At 41.3% G+C, this 16,389-nt stretch overlaps 1 protein-coding gene across 1 annotated transcript in view; it reads right to left on the minus strand.

Moving 5' to 3' along the window:
• Nucleotides 1-16,389, minus strand: part of LOC129822798 (receptor-type tyrosine-protein phosphatase N2-like) — a 264,670-nt gene that overhangs the window by 11,851 nt on the left and 236,430 nt on the right. Inside the window, exons 16-18 of the mRNA XM_055881221.1 lie at nt 6,649-6,726; nt 2,652-2,771; nt 2,231-2,397 (exon numbers count right to left, since the gene is read on the minus strand). Coding sequence (XP_055737196.1) covers nt 2,231-2,397; nt 2,652-2,771; nt 6,649-6,726 — 365 coding nt within the window. The remainder of the gene's footprint in view (nt 1-2,230; nt 2,398-2,651; nt 2,772-6,648; nt 6,727-16,389) is intronic.

Consider the following 16,389-nt stretch of genomic DNA (forward strand, 5'->3'; position numbering starts at 1 on the left):
GAGATATCGTGATCTGCGACGCATTAACCTTGCCCAATTATGAACGCTACACACCACAGGCACACAGTGGGGGCCAACAAGCCGTCTACACCAAGATGTTGCCATGGAAACTATTGACTACATTGGTCTAAATCAGAGGCTGGCATTTTTTCTAACTTTGATGAAGTTCCAATAGAAAACTGATACATCTGAACATTTTTCTCTAACCCTAGACAGGAATATTATTTGCCCTCATATCATTTAATATACAGTAATTAGTGACACACTAGCACTGTATGTATGTCATTTCTTTGTGAGCTAACATTTATAACAAACCATATTCCAAATAATTCCAGGTTTTAAAAGGAACATCGAAATGAATAAGAAATACACACTTTTTAATGAGACGAGGAAAGAATTGTTTGTGAAAGAAAAATGTTAAACAAAGGTTGGGGTGAAAATGAAATGCATTTTACACGTAATTCATCAAATGAACCCGGCATTTTGAGTAGTTTGAGAGGGATCTGAGTAGGTGGGAGTTATCGTGCAAACCTAAGGGGAAGAAAATTGAGGGGAGGAGTGGAAAGCGAGATTGTATGCACAGGCTTGGCTGAAGAGACACAGTTTCCAATGATCACTTTTGTGACTATGCAACTGGACTCATATTACTAGCTGCAACATCACAAAAATGACACTGGCAACCGCTAATTTCATAGTTGGCCAAAACCGCTACATGACTGGCGTATTGAGTGTCACATGTGGGATCTGAACCTCAGACTCCCACCCAGGAAACCAACATCATAACCATTAGACCTAGTGGAATTTCCCTCTGGGGCTGAGGATGACACTGATTTTGAAGTAGTATGCAGGGGAAACCTCATCATGAGAGCGCGAGTCCGACTCACGTCAGCTACATGAGGCTGTAGTGTTCTGTAGTGAGAGAGCTGGATATCAAATAACCTCTACTGTGACTGCAATCACCCTTTAGCATGGTGAGCTCTCTCTAACCTGCAGAACTTCTACAATTAGTGGGCTTGCAACATACTGGTCTCAATTGTGACATATTCTCAGTTGAAGTGGGATTTCCCATTCCTTTCAGGCTGTTTCCCTGGGGGTCTCTTCTGTCAGCGCACATCAGATGAAGAACAGGGAGGAGAGGTTAGGCAGTCATTGGCTCTCCCTTCGATTCACCCAGGTTTTTTTAGCTTGACATGTCCCATTTAATTGGCTGTTTGAATGAAGGTTTTTTCAAGCCATGCCATGCCATGCGGACGGTTCATTTGCTGCCTTGCATGAGCAGGGAAGAAATAGCCCTACGATCAATTGAGTACTGCTCGATCACACCGACAGTGTCATTGTATTTTGTTACACCAGAAGTACACTCATTTCCAACGAAACGCTGTGTTTGCCTTGCAGCATTGCATTGCAGAGGCAGTTGCAGTATGTGCTGTGTGGTGCATACGTTGGATTTATCGAACGTATGCATCAAACTGTGTGCGTAGACGGCTTGACAGAAACGGTAGCAGAAGGCGAGTGTTGAATTTTTGTTGCACACCTATCCAGATGATGCTGCGTACCATTTTGAGCAATGACGCTGTCGGTGTGATCGGGAAGTTACTGGAACAAACATACAAACCCATTCTCTACAGGACTTAAAGGGAACAGAGCAGCGGAGAGAACAGGTAGACAGGTGAAAGGATGGCAGCAAAAAAAGGAGAGTTATAACGAGCTAATACTTAAAGGGATACTTCTGGATTTTGGCAATGAGGTCCTTTTCTTCCCCAGAATCAGATGAACTCAAAGATAAAAAAGTTTTGTCTCTGTGTGCAGTTTGAAGAAAGTTGCTAACTAGCGCTAGCGCAATGACTGGAAGTCTATGGTATCTGCTAGCATGGTAGCAGATACCATAGACTTCCAGTCATTGCGCTAACACTAGTTAGCATTGGCTCGCGAAACTACTTCCTTCATACTGGACACAGAGACATAAAAATTATATCCGTGAGTTCATCTGACTCTGGGGAAGTAGATAAATGGCCTCATTGCCAAAATCCCAAAGTATCCCTTTAAGTTTACAAAATTCTGGTAACTTTACCAAACTTCCTAGGTTTTCCAGGAATATGCAGAAAATCCGGAATCATCCAACCTGGATTTCTGGAAAACCTGGGAATTCTGGGAAAGTTACCAGAATTTTTGCAATCCTAGGTCAAAGAGGACACACAATGACAATCAGACGGAGACACAGATGGCCTACCTACGGAAGTCCAGCAGGGTCCTGGCTGAGTCAGGGATGCTGTGGTCCACCCAGGAAAGGAAGTGGAACTGCGTGACAGTGCGTGTCTCGTTGGTCTGCAAGTTCTTCAGGTAGAAACTCCTGACCAGGAAGTCCTCACACCAGATGTGTTCTGACACCAGGTTCACCTGCAGACACAAGAGACGGGAGTGAGAATCATAGAAATAAAATCACTAGAACGAGCTTAGAACCTCTGGCCAGCATTACCACTTATAGTATATCAATTACTGTACATTAACTCTTTCTGAGTGATACCCCTGGACCAAATCAACTACAAGCAGATATGTGGAAGGACAATAGTGTTACCAAATTAATGAAAATAAAGATGAATAATATATTAAACAAATAAAGAACACATACTAAACAAAGATAATTGTTATACCTCATAAACATGGTAGACATTGGAGCCCTCGTCTGGCCAGTACTGTTGACACTGTTTCACTCCATTTTCAGACAGGGGCGTTAGCATGACGATGACCACACAGCCACTCTCCCACACCATCTGAAGACACAAGAGAACATAGGAGGACTCCAATCTAGTCATATTAACAAAGACAGGGCACTCATACAGTAGAAGTTAATATAATATGAATTAATACAGTAGGAGTTAATACAGTAGGAGTTAATACAGTGAGAGTTAATGCAGTAGGAGTTAATACAGTAAGAGTTAATACAGTAGGAGTTAATACAGTAAGAGTTAATACAGTAGGACTTAATGCAGTAGGAGTTAATACAGTGAGAGTTAATGCAGTAGGAGTTAATACAGTAAGAGTTAATACAGTGGGAGTTAATACAGTAGGAGTTAATACAGTAGGACTTAATGCAGTAGGAGTTAATACAGTGAGAGTTAATGCAGTAGGAGTTAATACAGTAGGACTTAATGCAGTAGGAGTTAATACAGTGAGAGTTAATGCAGTAGGAGTTAATACAGTAAGAGTTAATACAGTAGGAGTTAATACAGTAAGAGTTAATACAGTAGGAGTTAATTCAGTAGGAGTTAATTCAGTAGGAGTTAATACAGTAGGACTTAATGCAGTAGGAGTTAATACAGTGAGAGTTAATGCAGTAGGAGTTAATACAGTAAGAGTTAATACAGTAGGAGTTAATACAGTAAGAGTTAATACAGTAAGAGTTAATACAGTAGGAGTTAATTCAGTAGGAGTTAATACAGCACCACAGAAAGGTCCCACAGGACTTTGGCAGCACATTAAGAAATGTATAATGAGTTGTTGTGATTAATTGATGCTCCTACATCTCTATTGTCACCTGCTTTCAACAAACAAAGTCAATGTTAGCCATTCAGCAACATAGCTACATTATTATACAACGTACAGGATTGTGTGACCGATCGTTATTGGTCGGCACCGCCACCGACGTGTGATCAGTTGAGCTGTACTGCTACTGTATTGTAGATCAGATGATGTCACACAGTGCCTCCTGTGTGCCCCTGGCTCTCTCCGCCATCTGAGCCGTCCGCTCCATTTCATCTGATTATCTTATCAAAATCTAATGGTCCTTGGACGATAGAAAGGCCCAGCGCGGCCATTAGGAAAATGAGGAAGAAACACTGGTTTTATGAGAGCAATAAAAACACAATGGTGCTGCCGATAAACTAATGACATACCTCTGTGATTCAGCCCAGCGGTGTCATTACAAGCCAACTGTGCCCACGTCTAGCCGCGTTGGTTATCAGTACGTACCAAAGAAGAGGTGTCAAATGAAATAATCCTGTTTTACTCATTTACAAATACTGCCAGAAAGAATAAACAAATAAACTCAATGTAGACTTTTTATTTAATTCACTTCTGATGTAATTTAGTCACTCGACATCCCCTCTCCATTATTGAGCACACAAGCAGAGAAGAACACGAGAGAACCAAGTCAAGGTCCCCGTTTGGGAGCTCTTAGAAACCTCATGGTGATTGGCTTATTTCCTGAACTCTAAAGAGAGAGAGCGAGAGCGAGCAGAGGGGGCGAGGCCCTGGTGGAGCTGAGGTAATGGCTGGGGACAGAGGGAGGAAAGAAATGTGGAAGGCTGGGTATACGGAGGGATGGAGGGGAGGATTAGAGAGAGACTTTCCGAGTACTGCAGGAGCCCACTGCGGATTAGACAGACCAATTTGCATATTTTTCTGTTCGTTTATTTGTAAAGAGTTTTTAAGTGCATTCAAGGCCAATGTAACTATATTTAAAGTTGAAAGAAGCATTACTTATTGCTATCCTTTCAAGTCCATCACTCTGGACATACTGTTGTTTCATTTGTCAATTATTTTAAAGTTGCGATAAGATAGTTTTAGAGTCAACTAAGACAAATATTCAGCTGTAAATTGTTCATTTTAATTTTGATAATGGATATGTTGTGTACTCACTTTATGAAATGACAACACAGAAAACAAACAAGCAATCAAACTTTTTCTTATCAGGTGTTTACAAATGTGCCATTAAAGAGAAGTGTCAGCACATTAATAAAATACATTAACAATCATCTCTTCTAAAACTGACTCGTCAATAACGAAAAACATTCCTTCTGTGTGGCATGACAAGTATACAGACTCCATGACGAAATGTAAAGTGCATTCGGAAAGTATTCAGACCCCTTCACTTTTTCCACATTTTGTTACGTTACTGCCTTATTCTAAAACTGATTAAATTACTTTTTTCATCAATCTACACACAATACCCATAACGACAAAGCAAAAACAGGTTTTAGAAATGTTTGCAAATGTTTTAAAAATAGAAAACAGATATACTGTATTAACATAAGTATTCAGACACTTTGCTATGAGACTCGAAATTGAGCTCACGTGAATCCTGTTTCAATTGTTCATTCTTGAGATCATTGTAGATTAATTGGACATAGTCCGTAGTCTGGCTTTTTTATGGCGATTTTGGAAGTGGTTTCTTCCTTGCTGAGCAGCCTTTCAGGTTATGTCAATATAGGGCTCGTTTTACTGTGGATATAGATACGTTTGTACCTGTTTCCTCCAGCATCTTCACAAGGTCCTTTGCTGTTGTTCTGGGATTGATTTGCACTTTCATCTCTAGGAGACAGAACACGTCTTCTTCCTGAGCGGTATGATGGCTGCGTGGTCCCATGGTGTTTATACGTGCGTACTATTGTTTGTACAGATGGACGTGGTACTTCAGGCGTTTGGAAATTGCTCCCAAGGATGAACCAGACTTGTAAAGGTCTACAATTATTTTTCTGAGGTCTTGGCTGATTTCTTTTGATTTTCCCATGATGTCAAGCAAAGAGGCACTGAGTTTGAAGGTAGGCCTTGAAATACATCCACAGGTACACCTTCAATTGACTAAAATGATTTCAATCAGCCTATCAGAAGCTTCTTGAGCCATGACATAATTTTCTGGAATTTTCCAAGCTGTTTAAAGGCACAGTTAACTTGGTGTATGTAAACTTCTGACCCACTGGAATTGTGATACCCACAGTGAATTATAATTGAAATAATCTGTCTGTAAACAATTGTTGGAAAAATGACTTGTGTCGTGCACAAAGTAGATGTCCTAACCAACTTACATTTTTTTTTGTTTGTTAACAAGAAATTTGTGGAGTGGTTGAAAAACGACTTTTCTTAATGACTCCAACCTACGTGTATGTAAACTTCCGACTTCAACTGTACCTACCGTAAGTGCATCTTCAGCTCAACATGGGGTGTAAAGGCGCCAGCTGGTCTGTGTCTGCGTCTCCAATGGCACCCTATTCCCTACATAGTGCAGTACTTTTGGCCACGGACCATAGGGCTATGATCAAAGGTAGTGTACTATAAAGGGAATAGAGTGCCATTTGGGATGCACCCTGTGGATGTCTCTGGTCCATGCTAACATGTTACATACACAGCAATGCCACAGCTGAAACAGTATGGGAGCGATGATCCTCCCTGATGACTTGGGTGCTTTCACACTAATGCATATTAACACCATTTGGCAACCCGGCATACGTCTGAAGCAGCAAAGCATTGCCGGGTTGCCAGGTCTAGCTGGAAAATCGCCCTTGTAGTCATATTCACAGTGGTGAAAGCTACTGTTATGTATCATACTGCAACAAACTTTGTTACACGAGGGCAATCATCAGCATTACAGCAAAAGAAAACAATCCTGCAGTAATCCTACATTTCATAGTTTCATTTTCGTGGCGGAAAAGAGCACAGATCTGCGCAAAAAATACTTCATTATAATCTTGTTAAATGATCTCCTCTTATAATATACACATAGTTGAAGAAAAGTTTCCAATGTAATCATGCTACCAGTTTCTAATGAAGTTCACAGTTTTTTTTTTACACATATTTGTGCTCTTTTGCAAATGTCGCCCACACTGTCACAAACAAATACTGATCGTTAGTTCATGATTGGTTGTGCTTTACCTGCCAGAAGTCAGCCACGGTGGAGGGTAGAGGGCCTTGTGAAGCGATGTACATGGGGTTCCTCGGGTCATGGTCCATCTTGAAGAAGAGAGAAAGGAGAAGAGTTTATTATTATTATAAATTGTATAAAGGAAGGGACAAGAACATATTGCCTGGTTGCATCCCAAATAGCACCCTATTCCCTATATAGTGCACTACTTTTGACCAGAGCATATGGGGCAAATAGGGTGCCATTTGGGATACAACCATGTCCACAGTTAGAGCATCAAGACAGAGTAAAAGCATTTCCTTTCATCTAACGGTAGTGCTCCCGCCTTTTCTCCTCGATGGCTGTCCAGGTTTTCCTGTTCACTTCTTCACTCAAGCCATCCACTCCTCTCTCTCCTCCCTCTCTTACTTTCCCCCTCTTTATCCTCCAGGCATGGTTATTCTTTAATGCTTCTGATTAAAGGAAGCTCATGTGTAAAGGAAATGACATCGCCTCTCCAACATATTATTGATGATAGTCAGAGAATGTCACTGAGGCCTTCAGAAGAGGGGATAGGGGTGTCTCCGAGGGTTGGGCTAGTGTTTGTGTGTTCTGTATGTGTGTGAGTGTGTGGGTGTGTGTGTGTGTGTCCATGTGTGCGCATCCGTGTGTGTTGAGCGTTGGCATGCAGAACCCAGCGATACAGAGGGCTGAGGTAAAGGATAAAAGCAGATCTGCAATTTCCCCTGAAGCTTTATTTTTTATTAAAGACAAGGGGCTCGATACCAGCTCTACATCCAGCTCCACAGAACAAGACCCTGGCCTTCGCTCTCTGTCTATTCATATTAGTCTTAGAAAGGCAATGAACAAAGGGGCACAAATATCCAGGCAAATTGCTCGAGATGAACGTCGACATTGGACATCTGTCCATGTCCCGAGGACGTCGGGAAATGCCTTCAAACCCGGCCACTAAGGGCTGTTACTATCAAGCAGGCCTTGGTTTTGCTAGGGCGATGTGGATGGGGGTGGCGGATTGGCGTTAACCCATAGCGCTGAGCGATTAGTGCTTTTTGAGGTCGGTTCAGTTTTTCCATTTTTTAAAAACATTTAATGCATTATGAAATAATGACATTACAATGATTTTAAGAGCGTTTTAATGGAAATTCCAAAGCCAACAATAGGGTACATTCTATGAAATAATAGAATATTTCAGTTGGGAATATTACTTTGTTTTTATTTGATGGCTTTATTATTATTCATTTGTTAAAGTCATGATCTCATCTCACTCAGGCAGATGCAGTCAGCCAGCCAAACCATCTCCTGTTATCTCTGTGCTCCCCATACTGTACTGTCTTTAGTCATCCTATGTAGCTAGCCTGCCTAAGCATGCTGCAGAGCTGTCTGACAAAATCATTTGACTACTTCTTCAAAGTAGATAAGGCGAACTGTCTCTGTCCCGCTCGTCGTTGTGTTGCGTACATTCCTCTCTCATGCGGTCTATGCAGCCTGTGTGTATCTAACCGAACGTAACAGGCGTAAAAGTGCATCTGTCCAGAGATCTGTATATAATGATGAGATGCTCATGTCTCTGTGCTAAAAATGAGAGTCGTTGTCCCAAAGGCAGGAAAGCAGGCAACAAGCTTAGGTCCAAAATAAGCCCATAGAAACACATTGGGCTTATTTTGGACAGATTTTGGCGAGAGTGAAACCTTTCGCTTCGCCTCTTCCTCCCTGATCCGTCTCTATCCGAGATTGAAAATACAGGATTATGGTCACCTATGTTGAGTATTTGCTAATGAAAACTACAACCTGGCCCAGCATCCCACATAGTTCTTGACTTGATTTATCTCGGGAAATATTTGATTTCACTCTAGAGTAACGGCGCATTGAGCTAAATGGAATTCAATTAATTGAACCGACGTCGGTCAATTAGTTGTTTAATAACCGATAACCCCCGAAATGACGGTTAATCAATCAGCACTATAATTCCATGATTCCGGATACGAAGGTCGCGTGTTCAACCCAGTGGTAAGATTTTTTTTTTGTTGCCCTATCCAAAACCTTAACTTTTGGAGAAACAAAACAATGCTGTGTAGGAGGAGTCAACGCAGTGTCAAAAACACTTCAAGATTTGATGTTTGGAGCAACTACGAAATTGGACACTTGGAGAAACTTAAAACAGTGAGATCTTTTTGTTAATATCAGATATTGCAAGCCAAATTGCAAATGAAATATTATTCATGGCTATTGTTGAAAGGAGAAGCAGAATAGAAAAGACATGAGTAAACCATTTGGAATTCAGCCATTTTGTTACACTCAGACAAAGTAATTTTTTTCCTTACAGAAGAGATGTAGAAATTCAGTGTAATGAAGGGGCGCAACAGAATTTGTATTCCCCAAATAAACGCAGGTTGACGTTTATTGTCGTCAGTCTTGTCCTGGAGGCAGAACTGACCGATTTCCCCTTAGATAGGCTAGCTGCAAAGTAAAAAATTGGCTATATTGTAAAATTGATAAATGTTTTACTTTTAGGCATTAGGGTTAGCAGTGTGGTTAACGTTAGGTTTAAAATCTGATTTTATGACTTAGTGGCTGTGCCAGCTAGTGACCACTCTGCAGAGCTGCCTCCAGAACAAGATTCATGACAAAAAACACCAACCTGCAAAATAAACACTGGAGCTAACCAGTGCTAACCAGCTCAGAGTTGGTTTATCGCTAGCACTTCACTTTATTGGGTCCCATTTTGTAATGCGGGATATTTTTGCAAAGTCCAGTTCTGTTTTCCGTGAAAAGAATCATCGTCTTTTTATGTTCTCTTCAGTGTTTTTATACTGCAAAGGTTCATAATACAACATATTCATACAATAGTCTTGCATTGCAATTTGAGAGAAGCATCTATCTCGTAATAGGGAGAAGAAGACAGGGATGAAACCTTTGTGTTGCCCAGAGATCAGTCCTGAATCTCCAATGGATGACACTCCAGTGAGTGACATCCACATCCATTACTATGGAAATGGATGCAATTGTGCAGCACAACCCTTATTGTTACAGGGAGCCATTTCGGGCTGGAGCAATTACAGAGAGGTGCACTACTTTTGACCAGGGTCCATAGGGCTCTGGTCAAAAGTAGTAAACTATATTGGGAATAGGGTGTCATTTTGGGATGCAACCAGATAATAATACCAGGATGTGCTAAGAGACACCGTAGATTGCCTTGTCTTTAATGGCCGTCTTCTCTCCTTTTATGAACTTCTTTTTTGATGAGATATCAGAGTGGTTTTATTAGCACCGACTAGGGGAGATGATTAGAGAGGTTGAACTGAATCCCAATAACTTTTAGTACAGATGTGCAGCATGAGCTACAGAAGAGTATAGCTGCACAAACTCAATACACTTCCATAATATAAAGCTAGCCAACATAGTCCATCAAAGCATGCCTGGCTTTACACTTATATTTATAAAACCACCTGGAATTCCTGTTGCCTCACCATGTTATTCAAAATGGCATTTCTGGAGAAGAGCTAAAGAAATGAATGCACTTTTCCACTCTATTAGGTAGCAGCGCTTTGTTAGCATCACACTCTCTCCTGCCTAGTTGAAATTCTGCAGATGTCTTTTTTATCCTGACAGAAACGAAAGACTTGATGCTAAAAGCTAGAGCTCCAGCTCCCTGTTAGGCAATCTCAAGGACACAGACATACAGTAGCTACGTGCAGCCTGACATCACCGTATGAATACTAAAGGCAGGACATGAAAAGATGGCCTCCGTATTTCAGCTTCTCTCCTGCTCTCCTCTCTCTGTTGGGTGAGAAAGACCTTGGAAAACCAGAATCTTTACCAAATAAAAGCTTTCGTTTAAGGTTCGAGGTAAATATCATTGCAACTAACCTCTCGCAATTCAATGCCTTGCTAACACATCTTAAATCTTACTGACTTTCCTTACAAGTAAGTCTGATTGAAAAAAATCTAACAGAATATCAAAATCTAAGCCAAGTATGACTGAGACCATGATTGAAACCAAGGGCTACATTCAACATGGCACGCTATTCCTTTGCAGTGCACTACTTTTGACCAGAGCCCTATATAGGGAATAGGGTGCCATTTGGGACAAACCCATGCATGAGCTCTACCAACATCATAAATAAGCTACAAGTCTCTGGACTAGGCAGTAGGGTGCAGAAGAGAAATAAACAAATGATTTGCAAAGACACATGGTTTTGTATAGGACTTTTTGTTTGTTTGACATTTGGCAATGTGTAACCAAACAGACCAAATGAAACAAATAAAATGCAACAACTACTTGAACTATAGTCCTAAACTAGTATGAAAATGCCCTCCTCCTCCTTGACTGTGGGGGTAGAGAAGACCTCCTTCTTACCACCCCCTTACCACTCGAACTCCACATTCCAAGAAAAAGATGACAAATGATTGACTTTTTCTCTTGGGCTAATAAGGAGGAGGGAGCATTGACAGACATAATTATGGCAGTTTCACAGGGCTCAGCCAGGGGTACCGTTGTGGTATAATTACCGTGCTTTCAACCGTACCGCGCTGGATCACTGATTACTGTCTACTCTGCTCTGCACCACCCTTACAAAAAAAAAAAGTGTACATTTTTTTTTAACAACACACATCTATTTTTACAACGTGTCAGACTTGGTTTCCTGACACTTGCATACTTTTACATGGATTTTTCACATGTTTATTTTCCACATTTTCATGTGTGGTTTCCTAAAATATTACATTTAAGTTTCACATGTGCTTTTGTAACCAGTGAGATTAGAACCCAGGTCCCCCCACAGGCAAAGCCAATGTCTTGACCATTAGACTGAGGGCCAACACTGAGGTTGATTTCCAACGTATATTTATTATCAATTTCTCTCAATCACATAATATTGACTGTTCAGTTTCAAATAGGGCTTTTAAATTTTTTTTTTTTTATTGCGTTGATTGCAGGATTTGCTTTGATTAATCACGATTAATCGCGAAATCAGAATCTGCTCAAATTGAGCTGTAATTTACTTAAAATAAAAAGCATTACAAGAATATTGATGTCTTGATTTTGTTCAAGGTAACTGTTCGCAAAGTCAGGTAAATTGATAAATCACACTTTCTTTAAAGGGATACTTCGGGATTTTGGCAATGAGGCCCTTTATCTACATCCCCAGAGTCAGATGAACTTGTGGATACAATTTTATGTCTCTGCGTGCATTTTGAAGGAAGATTATACCTAGCACTAGCGCAATTGCTAAATAGCATTAGCGCAACGACTGGTAGAATAGAGGGTATTTAGTTAGCAATGCTCACGGAACTACCTCTAACTTACTTCATGCTGGACACAGAGACGAACAAATGGTATCCAAAAGTTTATCTGACTATGGGGTAGATAAAGCGCCTCTGCCAAAATATCCCTTTAATCTCAATGTAAACTTGTTTTGACATCACATTGTTGTTTCTACCTGTATAGGTTATGTATTTGGGATGTTTTCAGTGTATTTTGAATGCTTTAAGATAATGTGATTAATCCCAATTTAAAAAAGATTAGTCCACAGAAATTACAAAAAGTTAACTTGAGTTAACTGATTAACTCTAGACAGCCCAGAAATCATCTCTCTGTAGAAAAAGTATCTGTTTACATTAATTCCAAAAGCAAACAAATTCACACATTTTCAAATACATTCAAATCCGTTTTAGGCCTGTGTATTAAATATAACAAAAACCAATGGACAGCTAACAATTACAGAAGCTAAAAATAGCGAGCTAGGACGAAATGGAATGCTAGTCATCGCCTATCACTAAGCTAGCTAGCGGTTAGCGATTAGCATACAACCATTAGATAGAAATTTCATAAAAAGTAACCTTCTAAAATATTGTACATATCATTAGCATGGTTCATATGATCCCATGTAAATACACTCAATATGGCCCTCGTTTGTAAAACCATTTGATAGCCAAAATATAAGGAAATATAAAATCATCCGAAACGCCATCTTGTTCTCATTGTCTTGCATACAAAAGTCAGCTGGCTAGCTAGTTACTTAACTTAGCTACGCTCATGTGAATGGAAAAATCGCATTTTGTTTCACACCCGGTCCAAACAATTACACAAAGTTATACATCAACCACCAGAATTCTCAGAATCTCTCTCCCTAGTGGTAGCGCTAAGTATACATGTATATCAATGCAACACCATTGAGGACTACAATAATAATGCAGTGGATGGATTAATTATTACACTCAGGTAGGCTAAGTAAGCTTTTTACAGAATGGTATTACAGAATTTACAATTCCACATGTGGAAATATTACTACTGCAACATGTTAAAACCACCTTTTCACACTATGTCATACCCACATGTGAACTTGAAATTCCACGTGAAAGTGAGATTTTAACATGGAGTTGTCTTACATATAAAATTGCATATGTGATTGTTTTTCACTTGTGAAGTTGCAGTTCAACACGTGAAAGTGAGATTTACACGTATAGTTTTCTTACATGTGAAACTGCAAATGTGATTTTACATGTGATTGTTCTATTTTTAATACTCGTTTCGATGTGTCACTTATGGCTTACAACTTAGGGCGGGTCATCAATCTCAAATAATCCAACCGCACAGCTTCTGTTGGAGACAGACAGGTTGAGTGGTGAGGGATGTGAGCCCCTCTCCTCTCACCTGCAACTGGTCGTTCTCACCTCTCTTTCTTGCGGATGTGACTGCGCTCCCGAAAAGCTCTCCTCAGCAAGACTAGATTCCTGTCTTCCTGCTTAACTGTTCTCAGGCGAACTGTGAGGTTAATGCTGCCGAAAATAGGACCTCAGCTCCTGTCGATAGTGTTGAGTACTGACTGAAAGGAAAGTTTTGCTTAGGGTAGAATTCGTCACACGGCTAGCTATCGAGACTTGGTTAGCTCTCGTCACAAGAATTTAGCTAACTTGGCTAGCACAACACGCTCACAAGTCGTGTTGACTAGACTGACCGCCCTTGCTTTACAGCTTGATGGTCGCGAGACACACTTTGTTCATCAAGAGACAACGGAAGCAATCACTTTCTTCGGACTAGCAGTGTATTGACGAGCTAAAAAGTTGATGTTTTTAAAATATGAACTTGCAATTCAAATGTGAGGTGAAAACATGTAATTCTCCGCATCGTGAAAAGTGGTGTTAACATGTGAACTTTAAATTTAATATACGTGAAACTATGGTTTCACGTGAAATTTTAACTCAACATGTGAAAACAGCCAATTGACATGTGAAAATACAAATTTCACACATATATAATTTTTTACTAAGGGCAAGCACAGCATAACCCACTCTAACTACTACTAGCAACATGGAAGAGTGGAGAAACAACTCCAATTGTCATTTCATTGTCAAATCAAAATCAAATCAAATTTTATTGGTCATGGTTCACGGATGTTAATGCGAGTGTAGCAAAATGCTTGTGCTTCTAGCTCCGACAGTGCAGTAATGTCTAACAAGTAATCTAACAATTTCACAACAACTACCTTATAAATAAAAGTGTAAAGGAATGAATAAGATTATGTACATATAAATATATGGATAAGAGATGGCCGTGCGCCATAGGCAGGTAGTTTGCCCCTGGTGATGCATTGTGCAGACCTCACTACCCTCTGGAGAGCCCGACAGGATGGGCTACCCTCTCACTACCCTCTGGTGATACAGCCCGAGAGGATGCTCTCGATTGTGTATCTGTAAAAGTTTGTGAGTGTTTTCGGTGACAAGCCAAATTTCTTCAGCCTCCTGAGGTTGAAGAGGCACTGTTGCGACTTCTTCATCACGCTGTCTGTGTGTGTACCATTTCAGTTTGTCCGTGATGTGTACGCCGAGGAACTTAAAACGTTCCACCTTCTCCACTACTGTCCCATCGATGTGGATAGGGGGCTACTCTCTCTGCTGTTTTCTGAAGTCCACGATCATCTCCTTTGTTTTGTTGACATTGAGTGTGAGGTTATTTTCCAGACACCAAACTCTGAGTGCCCTCACCTCCTCCCTGTAGACCGTCTCGTCATTGTTTGTAATCAAGCCTTGATGATTGAGTTGGAGGCATGCATGGCCACGCAGTCATGGGTGAACAGGGAGTACAGGAGAGGGCTGAGAACACACCCTTGTGGGGCCCCTGTGTTGAGGATCAGCGGGGTGGAGATGTTGTTTCCTACCCTCACCACCTGGGGGCGGCCCGTCAGAAAGTCCAGGACCCAGTTGCACAGGGCGGTGTCGAGACCCAGGGTTTCGAGCTTAATGACGAGTTTGGAGGGTACTATGGTGTTAAATGCTGAGCTGTAATCGAGGAACAGCATTCTTACATAGGTATTCCTCTTGTCCAGATGGGTTAGGGCAGTGTGCAGTGTGATTGCGATTGCGTCGTCTGTGGACCTACTGGGGCGGTAAGCAAATTGGAGTGGGTCTAGGGTGTCAGGTAGGGTGGAAGTGATATGATCCTTGACTAGTCTCTCAAAGCACTTCATGATGACGGAAGTGAGCGCTACTGGGCAATAGTCGTTTAGCTCAGTTACCTTAGCTTTCTTGAGAACAGGAACAATGGTGGCCCTCTTGAAGCATGTGGGAACAGCAGACGGATAGGGATTGATTGAATATGTTCGTAAACACACCAGCCAGCTGGTCTGCGCATGCTCTGAGGACGTGGCTAGGGATGCTCTCTGGGCCGGCAGCCTTGCGAGGGTTAACACGTTTAAATGTTTTACTCACGTTGGCTGCGGTGAAGGAGAGCCTGCAGGTTTTGGTAGCGAGCCGTGTCAGTGCCATTGTATTGTCCTCAAAGCGAGCAAAGAAGTTGTTTCTTCTTCTTCTTTGTCTGGGAGCAAGACGTTGGTGTCCGCGATGAGGCTGGTTTTCTTTTTGTAATCCGTAAATGACTGTAGACCCTGCCACATACGTCTCGTGTCTGAGCCGTTGAATTGTGACTCTACTTTGTCTCTATACTGACGCTTAAGCTTGTTTGATTGCCTTGCGGAGGGAAATAGCTACACTGTTTGTATTCGGTCATGTTTCCGGTCGCCTTGCCATGATTAAAAGCAGTGGTTTGCGCTTTCAGTGTTGTGTGAATGCTGCCATCAATCCGCAGTTTCTGGTTGGGGAAGGTTTTAATAGTCACCGTGGGTACAACATCACCGATGCACTTGCTAATAAACTCGCTCACCGAATCAGCGTATACATCAATGTTGTTGTCTGAGGCTATCCGGAACATATCCCAGTCCACGTGATCAAAGCAATCTTGAAGCGTGGAATCAGATTGGTCGGACCAGCGTTGAACAGACCTGAGCATGGGTGTTTCCTGTTTAAGTTTCTGTCTATAGGCAGGGAGCAACAAAATGGAGTCATGGTCAGATTTGCCGAAAGGAGGGCGAGCGAGGGCTTTGTATGCGTCGCGGAAGTTAGAGTAGCAATGATCCAGAATGCTGCCAGCCCAGGTCGCGCATTCGATATGCTGATAAAATTCTTCTTAGGGCTAGGCCCCTTTTTTCTCAACTTCCTGCCTGAATGACATGCCCAAAGTAAACTGCCTGTAGCTCAGGCCCTGAAGGCAGGATATGCATATAATTGGTACCATTGGAAAGAAAACACTTTGAAGCTTTTGAAATGTTAAATTATGTAGGAGAATATAACACAATAGATATGGTAGAAGAAAATCCAAAGAGAGACCATCCTCTTACAAAGGCAAGAGAAAGGTCATATTGAAAATTAGCTCCCTGCATGAAATTCCTATGGCTTCCACAGGGTGTCAGCAGTCTATG

The sequence above is a fragment of the Salvelinus fontinalis genome, chromosome 25, assembly GCF_029448725.1.
Source record: "Salvelinus fontinalis isolate EN_2023a chromosome 25, ASM2944872v1, whole genome shotgun sequence".
NCBI classification, from domain to species: Eukaryota; Metazoa; Chordata; class Actinopteri; order Salmoniformes; family Salmonidae; genus Salvelinus; species Salvelinus fontinalis.